Source organism: Manacus candei, unplaced genomic scaffold, assembly GCF_025592945.1.
Source record: "Manacus candei isolate 608988 ecotype Guabito, Panama unplaced genomic scaffold, ASM2559294v1 h1tg000242l, whole genome shotgun sequence".
NCBI lineage: Eukaryota > Metazoa > Chordata > Aves > Passeriformes > Pipridae > Manacus > Manacus candei.
The window spans coordinates 106,097-127,371 of NW_026138290.1; the positions used below are offsets into that span (position 1 = coordinate 106,097).

General features: G+C 56.6%; 2 protein-coding genes across 10 annotated transcripts in view; both read left to right on the top strand.

The window, feature by feature from the left end:
- LOC127464610 (uncharacterized) overlaps positions 1-21,275 on the top strand; it is a 55,936-nt gene that overhangs the window by 5,138 nt on the left and 29,523 nt on the right. For 3 of the 8 annotated variants that reach the window (XM_051775023.1, XM_051775024.1, XM_051775025.1), the window contains 3 exons: positions 136-207; positions 912-1,029; positions 1,494-2,113. The exons of the other annotated variants lie outside the window; for them this stretch is intronic. In XM_051775023.1, coding sequence (XP_051630983.1) covers positions 136-207; positions 912-1,029; positions 1,494-1,657 — 354 coding nt within the window. In that variant the 3' untranslated portion in view covers positions 1,658-2,113. Of the gene's footprint in view, positions 1-135; positions 208-911; positions 1,030-1,493; positions 2,114-21,275 lie in introns of those variants that run through there. 8 annotated transcript variants of the gene reach the window in all.
- LOC127464611 (spidroin-1-like) lies at positions 2,292-5,012 on the top strand. Of its 2 annotated transcripts, none has more exons than XM_051775027.1 (2): positions 2,292-3,158; positions 3,195-5,012. In XM_051775027.1, the coding sequence occupies exon 2, from the start codon at positions 3,408-3,410 to the stop codon at positions 4,515-4,517; it is 1,110 nt and encodes a 369-aa protein (XP_051630987.1). In that variant the 5' UTR covers positions 2,292-3,158; positions 3,195-3,407; the 3' UTR covers positions 4,518-5,012. The 2 variants fall into 2 exon arrangements, with proteins under 2 accessions (XP_051630987.1, XP_051630988.1); XM_051775028.1 differs by having other exon boundaries at positions 3,154-4,170; positions 4,622-5,012.

Genomic DNA, 21,275 nt, shown 5'->3' on the forward strand with positions numbered 1-21,275 from the left:
AAATCTGGGGAAAAAAGTACTGTTAGTCTTTCTGAAATGTCTCTCAAACATGAAAGCCTAGAGAAAACTTTTTTTTTTGAGTAAAACGAAGCCTCCAGGATGATCCTTCTGCAATACAAATCATGTGTTTTTCAGACTGAATGCACTCCCTTTGTTCACCTTTTCAGAGAGTATCGGCCAGAATACGAGCGCCTGAGAAGAACACTGGTAAGTGTTTTTAGCTGTTTTACACCTGAACAGTGTGTCTTGGGTCACTTTTATGCACACAATTGCCTTTATGTTGAGAGGGTCTAACATTTCATTTACTAGTCGTACTCACTGTGGGAAAACTCCTGTCCTGAAGGAGTCCACCATTTGCCTTTTTTTTCCTAGATGTGGTGGAGCATATCTTTACAAAAATAAAGATTTTGTAAAACAGATGTTGCTCACTGGTTTAGTGCTAATATTTGAGCTAATTGTGTGAAAATTATTGGGAAATAAGATTGTGTCTTCCATTCAGATGGATAGAGAGTTCTTAAAAATAAATTTCCAAAGGGATTTGTTGAGACTATCCCTGTATCTTCCTGCACCAGTGAAGAGCACTAGTTTGACTTAGTAAGAAAGACTGAATTGCAGTGCCAAAATCAGTAGCTCTGCTCACCTTGAGTTCTGGCTGTCCAAAGGACAGTTCTCTGCAGGCACAGCTACACAGAGTTTGGCTTCCCGGTGCTGCTTAAAATCCCACCTAGATGTCCTAGAAAATGTCCTAGAATCCCACCTGACTGGAGGTTGCTTTCCATGCTTAGTCAGAAGTTCTGTGTAACCTGAGTTGAAATGTAAGACCTGCATAGTGACTTCTGCTCTCTGACTTGGGGACAGGCTGCTGGGTTTGGGTGAGGTTTCTCTTCTCCTGATGTTTTAAATGTTCTCAGAATCCACATGGAAATCTTTGTCTACGGGAGAAAGCTCAAAATAAGCAAAAGAGAGAGCAGCTGGAACACTTGTGGAAGGACATGGGCAGCGTGTGTGTGCAGGGCAGCACACTGGCAGGTACCTCCCCAGGAGGATAAAGGTTACTGCAGAAGTTTTCTGAAGAGTTTGCCTTGTGAAGTAGTACAGTGCTTCTTTATCCTCACAGCAGACGTGTGAAAGCAGCTCCATGTTAGAGGAGTGGGGCTTTAGTTCCTGTGGGATTGGTCACACTCAGCTCTTCTGTGTCAGTCACAGGTTTGGAAGAAACCCCACTGTGTAGCTAAAGCAGTGGACCTACTAGAAATAATGCAATACTTTAGAAAAGGCGAAACAGTCAGATCAGAATGTGAGAAAGCTCTGCTGTTGGCTGCACTGTTCCTTAGATGAGGCGAGTAGGTGCTGATGGAGTCTGTCCTGTGTCTGGGATCCACAAGCAGCTTTCTGTCCCCTTAGAGCAGGTGTTCATTGCTGGGTTTCTGTGCAGACAGAAACCTTACCTTTAGCAAGCTGGTTTGTGTACAGCCGTTTCTGTTCCCTTCAAGGACCTGATGCTTCTGCAATGGGTCCCTCTGAGCTAATACTAACACGAGGAACTCTCGATGAAGAGCAAGAAGAGAGGGAGAGTGACACTGATGGCATTGACCATGAAGGTAAGGGAATGAGGTCTAAAAGCTGCCTCTCAAGAAATCCCCTCTGTATTTCATGACCTGGATGGACTGTAAGGAGAGCCTAGAAAACAAGCAAACATTCAGTCACCTGACGTGTCAGAATGTGTAGCAGAAGCTCAGCTGCAATGGTCAGTGCAGGGATATCACTCTGTAACCTTTGTGAAAGTTCAATTGTAAATTTTCTATTCAAGTAATTAATAGGTGTATAACACACATAAACCAGAGAACTCGTTAGGCTTGGGGCATGCAGTGACCTCTGAACCTGATTGATGCACAGATGTGTCCATCATCTTTTTGGCCTTACAGTTTCTGCCCCTGGCTCTCTTCCCTTTTCCTGTGACTGTGGTCTTGGAGCAATCTTCTAAGTTGTTACAGTGTGATTTTTCTCTTCTATAGCTCACAGACTTAATCTTCATTCTTCCCCTGTTCCACTGATGGGTAGGATCACTTATTTCCTTTGCCCTGTAATGTAGTTGAAGATGGAATAGACTTTCTATGTTGATTTGGCTATCCTGATTCTAGCTTTTTTTCAGAAGCACAAGTAGAACAAGTACTGAAATAGCGCTGAACTTCAGCAGCAGCAGGGACTGCGCAGGAGAAGGAGGGTGGGCAGCGGGCCTGGGGCGGGCAGGGGGATGGGGGTGGGGGCGGGCACTTAAAAGATTTCGGCCAGGGAGCTGATCTCAGCCAGCACCCAGTCGGGGCAGTTTAAGTCCCCGTAGAAGCAGAACTGCTGCGTGGGGAGAGGCGGTCAGAGGCGCACTGCCGCTCTGCGTCCTCCCCGCTCCCCGCCGCCGACTCCCGGCCCACCACGTCGCCGCTGCTCCCCGGTCCCCCATGCCGCACAGTCCGCCTTCGCGACCCGGAACCGCCCCGTGTGCCGGTGGGGGGCTCCCCGAGGGGCTCTGCAGGGGCCTTGGGGCCGGGCCCCCGGGGGTGCAGCCCGACCAAGGGGCGGGGCAGGGGACGGGGTCCCGGGGGCGGGACCCGGGGCGGCCACGGACCCGCGGGAAGGGCCCCTCCGACACGGCCCTCGTCCCTCCGCCCGACCACCCGAGCACCTCCCGCCACCCGGGGCCGCGGCCCCGCGGGCTCCAAGCCCCGCCAATCCGGGCCCGAGGCAGCGTCTGGCCCGCCAATCCCGGCCCGCCTTTCTCGGCGCCGTCCAATCACAGCCCGCCTTTTCAATCCGGCCGCGGTCCCGCAAGCTCTGCCCGCTCAGCCGCGGCGCAGCCCCTCCGCGCGGCACCGTCTCCCCGTTCCCCACAGGCGCTGCTGGGACCACGGAAGGGCGGTGGGAGCTCCGCGGTCACGTCCCGTCCGGGAGCTCTCCCAGGAGAAGGGGAGGGAGGCGGGGAGCGGGCGGGAGGGGCTCCGGGAGCGGGGCCTGCGGGGCCAGCGGCGTTCTCGGGAACGGGCGGGCGGGGATTGGCGGGGCTGGCACGGGGGGGCGGGGCTATGCGGGCCGCGGTCTATAAATAGCGGGGGAGGGGGCGCGGGGGGGGCAGTTCGGCGGCGGAGGTGGAAGCGGCGGCGGAGGTGGAAGCGGCGGCGGAGGTGGAAGCGGCGGCGCAGGTGGAAGCGGCGCTGGAGCGGCGGGAGCCGGGGCGAGATCGGCGGTGAGCTGGGGCGGGACTCCCGCGGCTGCCGCTCCAGGCACGTGGCCTGTCTTGGGCAGAGGGGCCGCTCTCTCCGGGAGGTTGTGGCTCCCGACGTGCAGGTCCGATCCCGGCCCGCCACTCCCAGCCCGCTTTTCTCCGCTCCGTCCAATCGTAGCCCGCCCTTTCAATGAGGCCGCGGTCCCGTAAGCTGTGCCCGCTCAGCCGCGTCGCGGCGCCGCCCCCCTTCCTCACGTTCCCCTCAGGCGCTGTAGATGCCGGCGCCTTTGCTTCCGGAGCCGCGCCTGCGCTGCCGCAGCCCCCGACAGGCCCTGTTGGGACCAGGGAGGGCGGGTGGCACAGCTCCGCGCTCACGTCCCGTCTGGGAGTTCTTCCGGGAGGCGGGGAGGGGGCGGGAGCGACGGCGGCCCTTTCAATGGGGCCGCGGTCGAACAAGCTCTGCCCGCTCAGCCGCGGCGCGGAGCCCCCCCCTCTCCACCTCGCCCCCCGCGTTCCCCTCAGGCGCCGCTCTCGGCGCCTTTGCTTCGGGATCCGGCGGAGCCGCGCCTGCGCTGCCGCGGCACCCGCAGGCGCTGTTGGAAGGGCGGGCGGGAGGTCCGCGGTCCCGTCCCGTCCCGTAGTTCTCCCGGGAGAAGGGGAGGGAGGCGGGCAGCGGGCGGGAGCGGAGCAGCCCCTGGGAGCGGGGCCTGAGGGGACAGCGGGGTTCTTGGGGACGGGCAGGGCGGGAACGGGCAGGCGGGGATTGGCGGGGCCGGACGCTGCCGGACGCTGGGATTGGCTGGGCTGGCACGAGGGGGGCGGGGCTGTGCGGGCCGCGGCTATAAAGGGCGTGGGCGGGGGGCGCTGGGGGCAGTTCGGCGGCGGGGCTGGGGCGGCGCTGGAGCGGCGGGAGCGGCCCGGGAGCGGCGCGGCCGCTGGGCCGAGGAGCGGCGGTGAGCCAGGGTGGGACCCTCGCGGCTGCCGCTCCAGGGAGCGGTGGGGAGCCATGGGGCAGCACCCCCTCGGCTGCCGATCCAGGGGGAGCCGGGGTCGGTCCCCCACAGCTGCCGAGGCAGGGCGTTGGGCAGGCGGTGTCCCGGGCAGCTGTGCCGGCCAGCTTTGGTCAGTGCTCAGTGGGGGAGCGACCCGTGCTCAGGGGTGCTCCCCCGAACCAGAAGGACTAGGATGCAGCCTCTCAGTGCGGCTGGTATTGAAAGTATTATTACAAAGAAAAGTAATAAAAGATGTTTCATTCTATTATAATTTTATTTTACTTTTATTTTCATCTTTGACTACTTGATTGTTTATTCTATTGTTTTGTTGCTCTTCCCGTTGGGATGGGTGGGACAGCTCCTAGAGATATTTAAGTGAACGACAAAGACTGATTTGTGACCTTGTCAACAGCCCCGGGCTGCAGAGACACCCAGGAGAAGATTTAGGCAGAGGCAGCAGAAAGCTGAGGCAGAGGCAGCAGAAAGCTGAGGCAGAGGCAGCAGAAAGCTGAGGCAGAACCTGGAGCTGAGGCAGCAGAACTGGTGGAGACATAAAGACGGTAGGACTGTGGGCAGAACAAGAGTGGGGCTGGCTTAGGGAGCATGGACCTGGCATAAATACTGCAGGGATGGAGCTGGGATAAAAATAGTCAGGCCTGGCCTGGAATGTGGGCTTGAGAGCTGGGGTGGAAAACTCAGACCTTTAACAAAAGAAAGATGCTAGGATTGGAATGTGCGGCAGCTTTACCAGGAGGTGACAGCAGGGCTGGCAGAGAAATAAAGGTTGTGGGTCTGGGTATGGGATAGGGAGAGTGGTGCTCCGAAAGGGACTGTGGAGTACGGAGAGGGACTGAGGCACTGCAGCAGATATCACTGTAGGATTGAGACAGGGACTGGCACCGTCGCTGAAACATCTGTGTGTCTGTGGAATAGGCATTGATGGGTGGAAACGTGCACTAAGGGGAAAGAGCTGAAATCAGTCTAGGGCAGGGATCTGGACTTTAGAGTTGGGATCGGGTTTCTGGGGCTGGAGGAGCACCTGGGGAACTGGGATTGGGAATGTGAAGTTGGAGCTGGAAAATCCCAGAGCTGGAGCCAAGCTGAAGATCCTGCAGCGAGAACCTGGAGCAGCTTCCCGTGGCGGCGCTGGCAAGATGCAGAGCTACTGCTGAGAGAGCAGAGCTGGCAGTGCAATAAAGCTTGTGGGTCTCGAGCTGAAATCACTGAGGGGCTGGGGTAGGGCTGGGTTCTGGGCTCGGGACTGTAACACCTGGGCAGGAATCAGTGTGGGGCAGAGATAGGGCCTGTGGCACCGTCGCTGAAATCCCTGTGTGTCTGTGGAATTGGGATTATAATTGGGAATGTGGAGTGAGAGGCTGGGGCTGAAATCAGTATAGGGCTGGGACTGAGAGTTTGCAGTTGGGCTAGGAGTTCTGGGGTAAGAGGAGTAGCTGGGGGAGTGGGATTGGGAGTGTGAGGGTGGAGCTGGAAAATCCCAGAGCTGGAGCCAAGCTGAAGATCCTGCAGCGAGAACCTGGAGCAGCTTCCCGTGGCGGCGCTGGCAAGATGCAGAGCTACTGCTGAGAGAGCAGAGCTGGCAGTGCAATAAAGCTTGTGGGTCTCGAGCTGAAATCACTGAGGGGCTGGGGTAGGGACAGGGTTTGGGCTTGGGACTGTAACACTTGGGGCAGGAATGACAGCAATCCCTGTGAGATAGGGCCTGTGGCACTGTCGCTGAAATCTGTGTGTGTTTGGACTCGGGATTCTAATTGGGAATGTGGAGTGAGAGGCTGGGGCTGAAATCCATATAGGGCTGGGATTGCGTCTCTGGAGCTGGGAGGGTGTCTGGAGCTCAGATGAGGACTGTGGCAGCGTCACTGAAATCCCTGTGTGTCTGTGGAATAAGGATTGATGAGCAGGAACGTGGGCTGGGTGGGTAGGGCTGAAATGAGTCTAGAGCTGGGGTTTTGACTTTGGAGTTGGGCTAGGAGTTCTGGGGTAGGAGGAGTACCTGGTGGACGGGAATTGGGAGGGTGAGGAATTGGGAAGTGGGAGACTGGGATTGGAATGTGAGGGTGGAGCTGGAAAGTGGCAGAGCTGGAGCCAAGCTGAAGATCCTGCAGCGAGAACCTGGAGCAGCTTCCCGTGGCGGCGCTGGCAAGATGCAGAGCTACTGCTGAGAGAGCAGAGCTGGCAGTGCAATAAAGCTTGTGGGTCTCGAGCTGAAATCACTGAGGGGCTGGGATAGGGACAGGGTTTGGGCTTGGGACTGTAACACTTGGGGCAGGAATGACAGCAATCCCTGTGAGATAGGGCCTGTGGCACTGTCGCTGAAATCTGTGTGTGTTTGGACTCGGGATTCTAATTGGGAATGTGGAGTGAGAGGCTGTGGCTGAAATCCATATAGGGCTGGGATTGCGTCTCTGGAGCTGGGAGGGTGTCTGGAGCTCAGATGAGGACTGTGGCAGCGTCACTGAAATCCCTGTGTGTCTGTGGAATTGGGATTATAATTGGGAATGTGGAGTGAGAGGCTGGGGCTGAAATCAGTATAGGGCTGGGACTGAGAGTTTGCAGTTGGGCTAGGAGTTCTGGGGTAAGAGGAGTAGCTGGGGGAGTGGGATTGGGAGTGTGAGGGTGGAGCTGGAAAATCCCAGAGCTGGAGCCAAGCTGAAGATCCTGCAGCGAGAACCTGGAGCAGCTTCCCGTGGCGGCGCTGGCAAGATGCAGAGCTACTGCTGAGAGAGCAGAGCTGGCAGTGCAATAAAGCTTGTGGGTCTCGAGCTGAAATCACTGAGGGGCTGGGATAGGGACAGGGTTTGGGCTTGGGACTGTAACACTTGGGGCAGGAATGACAGCAATCCCTGTGAGATAGGGCCTGTGGCACTGTCGCTGAAATCTGTGTGTGTTTGGACTCGGGATTCTAATTGGGAATGTGGAGTGAGAGGCTGGGGCTGAAATCCATATAGGGCTGGGATTGCGTCTCTGGAGCTGGGAGGGTGTCTGGAGCTCAGATGAGGACTGTGGCAGCGTCACTGAAATCCCTGTGTGTCTGTGGAATAAGGATTGATGAGCAGGAACGTGGGCTGGGTGGGTAGGGCTGAAATGAGTCTAGAGCTGGGGTTTTGACTTTGGAGTTGGGCTAGGAGTTCTGGGGTAGGAGGAGTACCTGGTGGACGGGAATTGGGAGGGTGAGGAATTGGGAAGTGGGAGACTGGGATTGGAATGTGAGGGTGGAGCTGGAAAGTGGCAGAGCTGGAGCCAAGCTGAAGATCCTGCAGCGAGAACCTGGAGCAGCTTCCCGTGGCGGCGCTGGCAAGATGCAGAGCTACTGCTGAGAGAGCAGAGCTGGCAGTGCAATAAAGCTTGTGGGTCTCGAGCTGAAATCACTGAGGGGCTGGGGTAGGGCTGGGTTCTGGGCTCGGGACTGTAACACCTGGGCAGGAATCAGTGTGGGGCAGAGATAGGGGCTGTGGCACCATCGCTGAAATCCCTGTGTGTCTGTGGAATTGGGATTCTAATTGGGAATGTGGAGTGAGAGGCTGGGGCTGAAATCAGTATAGGGCTGGGATTGAGAGTTTGCAGTTGGGCTAGGAGTAATGGGGTAAGAGGAGTAGCTGGGGGAGTGGGATTGGGAGTGTGAGGGTGGAGCTGGAAAATCCCAGAGCTGGAGCCAAGCTGAAGATCCTGCAGCGAGAACCTGGAGCAGCTTCCCGTGGCGGCGCTGGCAAGATGCAGAGCTACTGCTGAGAGAGCAGAGCTGGCAGTGCAATAAAGCTTGTGGGTCTCGAGCTGAAATCACTGAGGGGCTGGGGTAGGGCTGGGTTCTGGGCTCGGGACTGTAACACTTGGGGCAGGAATGACAGCAATCCCTGTGAGATAGGGCCTGTGGCACTGTCGCTGAAATCTGTGTGTGTTTGGACTCGGGATTCTAATTGGGAATGTGGAGTGAGAGGCTGGGGCTGAAATCCATATAGGGCTGGGATTGCGTCTCTGGAGCTGGGAGGGTGTCTGGAGCTCAGATGAGGACTGTGGCAGCGTCACTGAAATCCCTGTGTGTCTGTGGAATAAGGATTGATGAGCAGGAACGTGGGCTGGGTGGGTAGGGCTGAAATGAGTCTAGAGCTGGGGTTTTGACTTTGGAGTTGGGCTAGGAGTTCTGGGGTAGGAGGAGTACCTGGTGGACGGGAATTGGGAGGGTGAGGAATTGGGAAGTGGGAGACTGGGATTGGAATGTGAGGTGGGAGCTGGAAAGTGGCAGAGCTGGAGCCAAGCTGAAGATCCTGCAGCGAGAACCTGGAGCAGCTTCCCGTGGCGGCGCTGGCAAGATGCAGAGCTACTGCTGAGAGAGCAGAGCTGGCAGTGCAATAAAGCTTGTGGGTCTCGAGCTGAAATCACTGAGGGGCTGGGGTAGGGCTGGGTTCTGGGCTCGGGACTGTAACACCTGGGCAGGAATCAGTGTGGGGCAGAGATAGGGCCTGTGGCACCGTCGCTGAAATCCCTGTGTGTCTGTGGAATTGGGATTCTAATTGGGAATGTGGAGTGAGAGGCTGGGGCTGAAATCAGTATAGGGCTGGGATTGAGAGTTTGCAGTTGGGCTAGGAGTTATGGGGTAAGAGGAGTAGCTGGGGGAGTGGGATTGGGAGTGTGAGGGTGGAGCTGGAAAATCCCAGAGCTGGAGCCAAGCTGAAGATCCTGCAGCGAGAACCTGGAGCAGCTTCCCGTGGCGGCGCTGGCAAGATGCAGAGCTACTGCTGAGAGAGCAGAGCTGGCAGTGCAATAAAGCTTGTGGGTCTCGAGCTGAAATCACTGAGGGGCTGGGATAGGGACAGGGTTTGGGCTTGGGACTGTAACACTTGGGGCAGGAATGACAGCAATCCCTGTGAGATAGGGCCTGTGGCACTGTCGCTGAAATCTGTGTGTGTTTGGACTCGGGATTCTAATTGGGAATGTGGAGTGAGAGGCTGGGGCTGAAATCCATATAGGGCTGGGATTGCGTCTCTGGAGCTGGGAGGGTGTCTGGAGCTCAGATGAGGACTGTGGCAGCGTCACTGAAATCCCTGTGTGTCTGTGGAATAAGGATTGATGAGCAGGAACGTGGGCTGGGTGGGTAGGGCTGAAATGAGTCTAGAGCTGGGGTTTTGACTTTGGAGTTGGGCTAGGAGTTCTGGGGTAGGAGGAGTACCTGGTGGACGGGAATTGGGAGGGTGAGGAATTGGGAAGTGGGAGACTGGGATTGGAATGTGAGGTGGGAGCTGGAAAGTGGCAGAGCTGGAGCCAAGCTGAAGATCCTGCAGCGAGAACCTGGAGCAGCTTCCCGTGGCGGCGCTGGCAAGATGCAGAGCTACTGCTGAGAGAGCAGAGCTGGCAGTGCAATAAAGCTTGTGGGTCTCGAGCTGAAATCACTGAGGGGCTGGGGTAGGGCTGGGTTCTGGGCTCGGGACTGTAACATCTGGGCAGGAATCAGTGTGGGGCGGAGATAGGGCCTGTGGCACCGTCGCTGAAATCCCTGTGTGTCTGTGGAATTGGGATTATAATTGGGAATGTGGAGTGAGAGGCTGGGGCTGAAATCAGTATAGGGCTGGGATTGAGAGTTTGCAGTTGGGCTAGGAGTTCTGGGGTAAGAGGAGTAGCTGGGGGAGTGGGATTGGGAGTGTGAGGGTGGAGCTGGAAAATCCCAGAGCTGGAGCCAAGCTGAAGATCCTGCAGCGAGAACCTGGAGCAGCTTCCCGTGGCGGCGCTGGCAAGATGCAGAGCTACTGCTGAGAGAGCAGAGCTGGCAGTGCAATAAAGCTTGTGGGTCTCGAGCTGAAATCACTGAGGGGCTGGGATAGGGACAGGGTTTGGGCTTGGGACTGTAACACTTGGGGCAGGAATGACAGCAATCCCTGTGAGATAGGGCCTGTGGCACTGTCGCTGAAATCTGTGTGTGTTTGGACTCGGGATTCTAATTGGGAATGTGGAGTGAGAGGCTGGGGCTGAAATCCATATAGGGCTGGGATTGCGTCTCTGGAGCTGGGAGGGTGTCTGGAGCTCAGATGAGGACTGTGGCAGCGTCACTGAAATCCCTGTGTGTCTGTGGAATAAGGATTGATGAGCAGGAACGTGGGCTGGGTGGGTAGGGCTGAAATGAGTCTAGAGCTGGGGTTTTGACTTTGGAGTTGGGCTAGGAGTTCTGGGGTAGGAGGAGTACCTGGTGGACGGGAATTGGGAGGGTGAGGAATTGGGAAGTGGGAGACTGGGATTGGAATGTGAGGTGGGAGCTGGAAAGTGGCAGAGCTGGAGCCAAGCTGAAGATCCTGCAGCGAGAACCTGGAGCAGCTTCCCGTGGCGGCGCTGGCAAGATGCAGAGCTACTGCTGAGAGAGCAGAGCTGGCAGTGCAATAAAGCTTGTGGGTCTCGAGCTGAAATCACTGAGGGGCTGGGGTAGGGCTGGGTTCTGGGCTCGGGACTGTAACATCTGGGCAGGAATCAGTGTGGGGCGGAGATAGGGCCTGTGGCACCGTCGCTGAAATCCCTGTGTGTCTGTGGAATTGGGATTATAATTGGGAATGTGGAGTGAGAGGCTGGGGCTGAAATCAGTATAGGGCTGGGATTGAGAGTTTGCAGTTGGGCTAGGAGTTCTGGGGTAAGAGGAGTAGCTGGGGGAGTGGGATTGGGAGTGTGAGGGTGGAGCTGGAAAATCCCAGAGCTGGAGCCAAGCTGAAGATCCTGCAGCGAGAACCTGGAGCAGCTTCCCGTGGCGGCGCTGGCAAGATGCAGAGCTACTGCTGAGAGAGCAGAGCTGGCAGTGCAATAAAGCTTGTGGGTCTCGAGCTGAAATCACTGAGGGGCTGGGATAGGGACAGGGTTTGGGCTTGGGACTGTAACACTTGGGGCAGGAATGACAGCAATCCCTGTGAGATAGGGCCTGTGGCACTGTCGCTGAAATCTGTGTGTGTTTGGACTCGGGATTCTAATTGGGAATGTGGAGTGAGAGGCTGGGGCTGAAATCCATATAGGGCTGGGATTGCGTCTCTGGAGCTGGGAGGGTGTCTGGAGCTCAGATGAGGACTGTGGCAGCGTCACTGAAATCCCTGTGTGTCTGTGGAATAAGGATTGATGAGCAGGAACGTGGGCTGGGTGGGTAGGGCTGAAATGAGTCTAGAGCTGGGGTTTTGACTTTGGAGTTGGGCTAGGAGTTCTGGGGTAGGAGGAGTACCTGGTGGACGGGAATTGGGAGGGTGAGGAATTGGGAAGTGGGAGACTGGGATTGGAATGTGAGGGTGGAGCTGGAAAGTGGCAGAGCTGGAGCCAAGCTGAAGATCCTGCAGCGAGAACCTGGAGCAGCTTCCCGTGGCGGCGCTGGCAAGATGCAGAGCTACTGCTGAGAGAGCAGAGCTGGCAGTGCAATAAAGCTTGTGGGTCTCGAGCTGAAATCACTGAGGGGCTGGGGTAGGGCTGGGTTCTGGGCTCGGGACTGTAACACCTGGGCAGGAATCAGTGTGGGGCAGAGATAGGGCCTGTGGCACCGTCGCTGAAATCCCTGTGTGTCTGTGGAATTGGGATTCTAATTGGGAATGTGGAGTGAGAGGCTGGGGCTGAAATCAGTATAGGGCTGGGATTGAGAGTTTGCAGTTGGGCTAGGAGTTCTGGGGTAAGAGGAGTAGCTGGGGGAGTGGGATTGGGAGTGTGAGGGTGGAGCTGGAAAATCCCAGAGCTGGAGCCAAGCTGAAGATCCTGCAGCGAGAACCTGGAGCAGCTTCCCGTGGCGGCGCTGGCAAGATGCAGAGCTACTGCTGAGAGAGCAGAGCTGGCAGTGCAATAAAGCTTGTGGGTCTCGAGCTGAAATCACTGAGGGGCTGGGATAGGGACAGGGTTTGGGCTCGGGACTGTAACACTTGGGGCAGGAATGACAGCAATCCCTGTGAGATAGGGCCTGTGGCACTGTCGCTGAAATCTGTGTGTGTTTGGACTCGGGATTCTAATTGGGAATGTGGAGTGAGAGGCTGGGGCTGAAATCCATATAGGGCTGGGATTGCGTCTCTGGAGCTGGGAGGATGTCTGGAGCTCAGATGAGGACTGTGGCAGCGTCACTGAAATCCCTGTGTGTCTGTGGAATAAGGATTGATGAGCAGGAACGTGGGCTGGGTGGGTAGGGCTGAAATGAGTCTAGAGCTGGGGTTTTGACTTTGGAGTTGGGCTAGGAGTTCTGGGGTAGGAGGAGTACCTGGTGGACGGGAATTGGGAGGGTGAGGAATTGGGAAGTGGGAGACTGGGATTGGAATGTGAGGTGGGAGCTGGAAAGTGGCAGAGCTGGAGCCAAGCCGAAGATCCTGCAGCGAGAACCTGGAGCAGCTTCCCGTGGCGGCGCTGGCAAGATGCAGAGCTACTGCTGAGAGAGCAGAGCTGGCAGTGCAATAAAGCTTGTGGGTCTCGAGCTGAAATCACTGAGGGGCTGGGGTAGGGCTGGGTTCTGGGCTCGGGACTGTAACACCTGGGCAGGAATCAGTGTGGGGCAGAGATAGGGGCTGTGGCACCATCGCTGAAATCCCTGTGTGTCTGTGGAATTGGGATTCTAATTGGGAATGTGGAGTGAGAGGCTGGGGCTGAAATCAGTATAGGGCTGGGATTGAGAGTTTGCAGTTGGGCTAGGAGTTCTGGGGTAAGAGGAGTAGCTGGGGGAGTGGGATTGGGAGTGTGAGGGTGGAGCTGGAAAATCCCAGAGCTGGAGCCAAGCTGAAGATCCTGCAGCGAGAACCTGGAGCAGCTTCCCGTGGCGGCGCTGGCAAGATGCAGAGCTACTGCTGAGAGAGCAGAGCTGGCAGTGCAATAAAGCTTGTGGGTCTCGAGCTGAAATCACTGAGGGGCTGGGGTAGGGCTGGGTTCTGGGCTCGGGACTGTAACACTTGGGGCAGGAATGACAGCAATCCCTGTGAGATAGGGCCTGTGGCACTGTCGCTGAAATCTGTGTGTGTTTGGACTCGGGATTCTAATTGGGAATGTGGAGTGAGAGGCTGGGGCTGAAATCCATATAGGGCTGGGATTGCGTCTCTGGAGCTGGGAGGGTGTCTGGAGCTCAGATGAGGACTGTGGCAGTGTCACTGAAATCCCTGTGTGTCTGTGGAATAAGGATTGATGAGCAGGAACGTGGGCTGGGTGGGTAGGGCTGAAATGAGTCTAGAGCTGGGGTTTTGACTTTGGAGTTGGGCTAGGAGTTCTGGGGTAGGAGGAGTACCTGGTGGACGGGAATTGGGAGGGTGAGGAATTGGGAAGTGGGAGACTGGGATTGGAATGTGAGGTGGGAGCTGGAAAGTGGCAGAGCTGGAGCCAAGCTGAAGATCCTGCAGCGAGAACCTGGAGCAGCTTCCCGTGGCGGCGCTGGCAAGATGCAGAGCTACTGCTGAGAGAGCAGAGCTGGCAGTGCAATAAAGCTTGTGGGTCTCGAGCTGAAATCACTGAGGGGCTGGGGTAGGGCTGGGTTCTGGGCTCGGGACTGTAACACCTGGGCAGGAATCAGTGTGGGGCAGAGATAGGGCCTGTGGCACCGTCGCTGAAATCCCTGTGTGTCTGTGGAATTGGGATTATAATTGGGAATGTGGAGTGAGAGGCTGGGGCTGAAATCAGTATAGGGCTGGGATTGAGAGTTTGCAGTTGGGCTAGGAGTTATGGGGTAAGAGGAGTAGCTGGGGGAGTGGGATTGGGAGTGTGAGGGTGGAGCTGGAAAATCCCAGAGCTGGAGCCAAGCTGAAGATCCTGCAGCGAGAACCTGGAGCAGCTTCCCGTGGCGGCGCTGGCAAGATGCAGAGCTACTGCTGAGAGAGCAGAGCTGGCAGTGCAATAAAGCTTGTGGGTCTCGAGCTGAAATCACTGAGGGGCTGGGGTAGGGCTGGGTTCTGGGCTCGGGACTGTAACACCTGGGCAGGAATCAGTGTGGGGCAGAGATAGGGCCTGTGGCACCGTCGCTGAAATCCCTGTGTGTCTGTGGAATTGGGATTCTAATTGGGAATGTGGAGTGAGAGGCTGGGGCTGAAATCAGTATAGGGCTGGGATTGAGAGTTTGCAGTTGGGCTAGGAGTAATGGGGTAAGAGGAGTAGCTGGGGGAGTGGGATTGGGAGTGTGAGGGTGGAGCTGGAAAATCCCAGAGCTGGAGCCAAGCTGAAGATCCTGCAGCGAGAACCTGGAGCAGCTTCCCGTGGCGGCGCTGGCAAGATGCAGAGCTACTGCTGAGAGAGCAGAGCTGGCAGTGCAATAAAGCTTGTGGGTCTCGAGCTGAAATCACTGAGGGGCTGGGATAGGGACAGGGTTTGGGCTTGGGACTGTAACACTTGGGGCAGGAATGACAGCAATCCCTGTGAGATAGGGCCTGTGGCACTGTCGCTGAAATCTGTGTGTGTTTGGACTCGGGATTCTAATTGGGAATGTGGAGTGAGAGGCTGGGGCTGAAATCCATATAGGGCTGGGATTGCGTCTCTGGAGCTGGGAGGGTGTCTGGAGCTCAGATGAGGACTGTGGCAGCGTCACTGAAATCCCTGTGTGTCTGTGGAATAAGGATTGATGAGCAGGAACGTGGGCTGGGTGGGTAGGGCTGAAATGAGTCTAGAGCTGGGGTTTTGACTTTGGAGTTGGGCTAGGAGTTCTGGGGTAGGAGGAGTACCTGGTGGACGGGAATTGGGAGGGTGAGGAATTGGGAAGTGGGAGACTGGGATTGGAATGTGAGGGTGGAGCTGGAAAGTGGCAGAGCTGGAGCCAAGCTGAAGATCCTGCAGCGAGAACCTGGAGCAGCTTCCCGTGGCGGCGCTGGCAAGATGCAGAGCTACTGCTGAGAGAGCAGAGCTGGCAGTGCAATAAAGCTTGTGGGTCTCGAGCTGAAATCACTGAGGGGCTGGGGTAGGGCTGGGTTCTGGGCTCGGGACTGTAACACCTGGGCAGGAATCAGTGTGGGGCAGAGATAGGGGCTGTGGCACCATCGCTGAAATCCCTGTGTGTCTGTGGAATTGGGATTCTAATTGGGAATGTGGAGTGAGAGGCTGGGGCTGAAATCAGTATAGGGCTGGGATTGAGAGTTTGCAGTTGGGCTAGGAGTTCTGGGGTAAGAGGAGTAGCTGGGGGAGTGGGATTGGGAGTGTGAGGGTGGAGCTGGAAAATCCCAGAGCTGGAGCCAAGCTGAAGATCCTGCAGCGAGAACCTGGAGCAGCTTCCCGTGGCGGCGCTGGCAAGATGCAGAGCTACTGCTGAGAGAGCAGAGCTGGCAGTGCAATAAAGCTTGTGGGTCTCGAGCTGAAATCACTGAGGGGCTGGGGTAGGGCTGGGTTCTGGGCTCGGGACTGTAACACTTGGGGCAGGAATGACAGCAATCCCTGTGAGATAGGGCCTGTGGCACTGTCGCTGAAATCTGTGTGTGTTTGGACTCGGGATTCTAATTGGGAATGTGGAGTGAGAGGCTGGGGCTGAAATCCATATAGGGCTGGGATTGCGTCTCTGGAGCTGGGAGGGTGTCTGGAGCTCAGATGAGGACTGTGGCAGTGTCACTGAAATCCCTGTGTGTCTGTGGAATAAGGATTGATGAGCAGGAACGTGGGCTGGGTGGGTAGGGCTGAAATGAGTCTAGAGCTGGGGTTTTGACTTTGGAGTTGGGCTAGGAGTTCTGGGGTAGGAGGAGTACCTGGTGGACGGGAATTGGGAGGGTGAGGAATTGGGAAGTGGGAGACTGGGATTGGAATGTGAGGTGGGAGCTGGAAAGTGGCAGAGCTGGAGCCAAGCTGAAGATCCTGCAGCGAGAACCTGGAGCAGCTTCCCGTGGCGGCGCTGGCAAGATGCAGAGCTACTGCTGAGAGAGCAGAGCTGGCAGTGCAATAAAGCTTGTGGGTCTCGAGCTGAAATCACTGAGGGGCTGGGGTAGGGCTGGGTTCTGGGCTCGGGACTGTAACACCTGGGCAGGAATCAGTGTGGGGCAGAGATAGGGCCTGTGGCACCGTCGCTGAAATCCCTGTGTGTCTGTGGAATTGGGATTCTAATTGGGAATGTGGAGTGAGAGGCTGGGGCTGAAATCAGTATAGGGCTGGGATTGAGAGTTTGCAGTTGGGCTAGGAGTTCTGGGGTAAGAGGAGTAGCTGGGGGAGTGGGATTGGGAGTGTGAGGGTGGAGCTGGAAAATCCCAGAGCTGGAGCCAAGCTGAAGATCCTGCAGCGAGAACCTGGAGCAGCTTCCCGTGGCGGCGCTGGCAAGATGCAGAGCTACTGCTGAGAGAGCAGAGCTGGCAGTGCAATAAAGCTTGTGGGTCTCGAGCTGAAATCACTGAGGGGCTGGGGTAGGGCTGGGTTCTGGGCTCGGGACTGTAACACCTGGGCAGGAATCAGTGTGGGGCAGAGATAGGGCCTGTGGCACCGTCGCTGAAATCCCTGTGTGTCTGTGGAATTGGGATTCTAATTGGGAATGTGGAGTGAGAGGCTGGGGCTGAAATCAGTATAGGGCTGGGATTGAGAGTTTGCAGTTGGGCTAGGAGTAATGGGGTAAGAGGAGTAGCTGGGGGAGTGGGATTGGGAGTGTGAGGGTGGAGCTGGAAAATCCCAGAGCTGGAGCCAAGCTGAAGATCCTGCAGCGAGAACCTGGAGCAGCTTCCCGTGGCGGCGCTGGCAAGATGCAGAGCTACTGCTGAGAGAGCAGAGCTGGCAGTGCAATAAAGCTTGTGGGTCTCGAGCTGAAATCACTGAGGGGCTGGGATAGGGACAGGGTTTGGGCTTGGGACTGTAACACTTGGGGCAGGAATGACAGCAATCCCTGTGAGATAGGGCCTGTGGCACTGTCGCTGAAATCTGTGTGTGTTTGGACTCGGGATTCTAATTGGGAATGTGGAGTGAGAGGCTGGGGCTGAAATCCATATAGGGCTGGGATTGCGTCTCTGGAGCTGGGAGGGTGTCTGGAGCTCAGATGAGGACTGTGGCAGCGTCACTGAAATCCCTGTGTGTCTGTGGAATTGGGATTCTAATTGGGAATGTGGAGTGAGAGGCTGGGGCTGAAATCAGTATAGGGCTGGGATTGAGAGTTTGCAGTTGGGCTAGGAGTTCTGGGGTAAGAGGAGTAGCTGGGGGAGTGGGATTGGGAGTGTGAGGGTGGAGCTGGAAAATCCCAGAGCTGGAGCCAAGCTGAAGATCCTGCAGCGAGAACCTGGAGCAGCTTCCCGTGGCGGCGCTGGCAAGATGCAGAGCTACTGCTGAGAGAGCAGAGCTGGCAGTGCAATAAAGCTTGTGGGTCTCGAGCTGAAATCACTGAGGGGCTGGGATAGGGACAGGGTTTGGGCTTGGGACTGTAACACTTGGGGCAGGAATGACAGCAATCCCTGTGAGATAGGGCCTGTGGCACTGTCGCTGAAATCTGTGTGTGTTTGGACTCGGGATTCTAATTGGGAATGTGGAGTGAGAGGCTGGGGCTGAAATCCATATAGGGCTGGGATTGCGTCTCTGGAGCTGGGAGGGTGTCTGGAGCTCAGATGAGGACTGTGGCAGCGTCACTGAAATCCCTGTGTGTCTGTGGAATAAGGATTGATGAGCAGGAACGTGGGCTGGGTGGGTAGGGCTGAAATGAGTCTAGAGCTGGGGTTTTGACTTTGGAGTTGGGCTAGGAGTTCTGGGGTAGGAGGAGTACCTGGTGGACGGGAATTGGGAGGGTGAGGAATTGGGAAGTGGGAGACTGGGATTGGAATGTGAGGGTGGAGCTGGAAAGTGGCAGAGCTGGAGCCAAGCTGAAGATCCTGCAGCGAGAACCTGGAGCAGCTTCCCGTGGCGGCGCTGGCAAGATGCAGAGCTACTGCTGAGAGAGCAGAGCTGGCAGTGCAATAAAGCTTGTGGGTCTCGAGCTGAAATCACTGAGGGGCTGGGGTAGGGCTGGGTTCTGGGCTCGGGACTGTAACACCTGGGCAGGAATCAGTGTGGGGCGGAGATAGGGCCTGTGGCACCGTCGCTGAAATCCCTGTGTGTCTGTGGAATTGGGATTCTAATTGGGAATGTGGAGTGAGAGGCTGGGGCTGAAATCAGTATAGGGCTGGGATTGAGAGTTTGCAGTTGGGCTAGGAGTTCTGGGGTAAGAGGAGTAGCTGGGGGAGTGGGATTGGGAGTGTGAGGGTGGAGCTGGAAAATCCCAGAGCTGGAGCCAAGCTGAAGATCCTGCAGCGAGAACCTGGAGCAGCTTCCCGTGGCGGCGCTGGCAAGATGCAGAGCTACTGCTGAGAGAGCAGAGCTGGCAGTGCAATAAAGCTTGTGGGTCTCGAGCTGAAATCACTGAGGGGCTGGGGTAGGGCTGGGTTCTGGGCTCGGGACTGTAACACTTGGGGCAGGAATGACAGCAATCCCTGTGAGATAGGGCCTGTGGCACTGTCGCTGAAATCTGTGTGTGTTTGGACTCGGGATTCTAATTGGGAATGTGGAGTGAGAGGCTGGGGCTGAAATCCATATAGGGCTGGGATTGCGTCTCTGGAGCTGGGAGGGTGTCTGGAGCTCAGATGACGACTGTGGCAGCGTCACTGAAATCCCTGTGTGTCTGTGGAATAAGGATTGATGAGCAGGAACGTGGGCTGGGTGGGTAGGGCTGAAATGAGTCTAGAGCTGGGGTTTTGACTTTGGAGTTGGGCTAGGAGTTCTGGGGTAGGAGGAGTACCTGGTGGACGGGAATTGGGAGGGTGAGGAATTGGGAAGTGGGAGACTGGGATTGGAATGTGAGGTGGGAGCTGGAAAGTGGCAGAGCTGGAGCCAAGCTGAAGATCCTGCAGCGAGAACCTGGAGCAGCTTCCCGTGGCGGCGCTGGCAAGATGCAGAGCTACTGCTGAGAGAGCAGAGCTGGCAGTGCAATAAAGCTTGTGGGTCTCGAGCTGAAATCACTGAGGGGCTGGGGTAGGGCTGGGTTCTGGGCTCGGGACTGTAACACCTGGGCAGGAATCAGTGTGGGGCAGAGATAGGGCCTGTGGCACCGTCGCTGAAATCCCTGTGTGTCTGTGGAATTGGGATTATAATTGGGAATGTGGAGTGAGAGGCTGGGGCTGAAATCAGTATAGGGCTGGGATTGAGAGTTTGCAGTTGGGCTAGGAGTTCTGGGGTAAGAGGAGTAGCTGGGGGAGTGGGATTGGGAGTGTGAGGGTGGAGCTGGAAAATCCCAGAGCTGGAGCCAAGCTGAAGATCCTGCAGCGAGAACCTGGAGCAGCTTCCCGTGGCGGCGCTGGCAAGATGCAGAGCTACTGCTGAGAGAGCAGAGCTGGCAGTGCAATAAAGCTTGTGGGTCTCGAGCTGAAATCACTGAGGGGCTGGGGTAGGGCTGGGTTCTGGGCTCGGGACTGTAACACCTGGGCAGGAATCAGTGTGGGGCAGAGATAGGGCCTGTGGCACCATCGCTGAAATCCCTGTGTGTCTGTGGAATTGGGATTCTAATTGGGAATGTGGAGTGAGAGGCTGGGGCTGAAATCAGTATAGGGCTGGGATTGAGAGTTTGCAGTTGGGCTAGGAGTAATGGGGTAAGAGGAGTAGCTGGGGGAGTGGGATTGGGAGTGTGAGGGTGGAGCTGGAAAATCCCAGAGCTGGAGCCAAGCTGAAGATCCTGCAGCGAGAACCTGGAGCAGCTTCCCGTGGCGGCGCTGGCAAGATGCAGAGCTACTGCTGAGAGAGCAGAGCTGGCAGTGCAATAAAGCTTGTGGGTCTCGAGCTGAAATCACTGAGGGGCTGGGATAGGGACAGGGTTTGGGCTTGGGACTGTAACACTTGGGGCAGGAATGACAGCAATCCCTGTGAGATAGGGCCTGTGGCACTGTCGCTGAAATCTGTGTGTGTTTGGACTCGGGATTCTAATTGGGAATGTGGAGTGAGAGGCTGGGGCTGAAATCCATATAGGGCTGGGATTGCGTCTCTGGAGCTGGGAGGGTGTCTGGAGCTCAGATGAGGACTGTGGCAGCGTCACTGAAATCCCTGTGTGTCTGTGGAATAAGGATTGATGGGCAGGAACGTGGGCTGGGTGGGTAGGGCTGAAATGAGTCTAGAGCTGGGGTTTTGACTTTGGAGTTGGGCTAGGAGTTCTGGGGTAGGAGGAGTACCTGGTGGACGGGAATTGGGAGGGTGAGGAATTGGGAAGTGGGAGACTGGGATTGGAATGTGAGGTGGGAGCTGGAAAGTGGCAGAGCTGGAGCCAAGCTGAAGATCCTGCAGCGAGAACCTGGAGCAGCTTCCCGTGGCGGCGCTGGCAAGATGCAGAGCTACTGCTGAGAGAGCAGAGCTGGCAGTGCAATAAAGCTTGTGGGTCTCGAGCTGAAATCACTGAGGGGCTGGGATAGGGATGGGTTCTGGGCTTGGGACTGTAACACTTGGGGCAGGAATGACAGCAATCCCTGTGAGATAGGGCCTGTGGCACTGTCGCTGAAATCTGTGTGTCTGTGGAATTGGGATTATAATTGGGAATGTGGAGTGAGAGGCTGGGGCTGAAATCCATATAGGGCTGGGATTGCGTCTCTGGAGCTGGGAGGGTGTCTGGAGCTCAGATGAGGACTGTGGCAGCGTCACTGAAATCCCTGTGTGTCTGTGGAATAAGGATTGATGAGCAGGAACGTGGGCTGGGTGGGTAGGGCTGAAATGAGTCTAGAGCTGGGGTTTTGACTTTGGAGTTGGGCTAGGAGTTCTGGGGTAGGAGGAGTACCTGGTGGACGGGAATTGGGAGGGTGAGGAATTGGGAAGTGGGAGACTGGGATTGGAATGTGAGGGTGGAGCTGGAAAGTGGCAGAGCTGGAGCCAAGCTGAAGATCCTGCAGCGAGAACCTGGAGCAGCTTCCCGTGGCGGCGCTGGCAAGATGCAGAGCTACTGCTGAGAGAGCAGAGCTGGCAGTGCAATAAAGCTTGTGGGTCTCGAGCTGAAATCACTGAGGGGCTGGGGTAGGGCTGGGTTCTGGGCTCGGGACTGTAACACCTGGGCAGGAATCAGTGTGGGGCGGAGATAGGGCCTGTGGCACCGTCGCTGAAATCCCTGTGTGTCTGTGGAATTGGGATTCTAATTGGGAATGTGGAGTGAGAGGCTGGGGCTGAAATCAGTATAGGGCTGGGATTGAGAGTTTGCAGTTGGG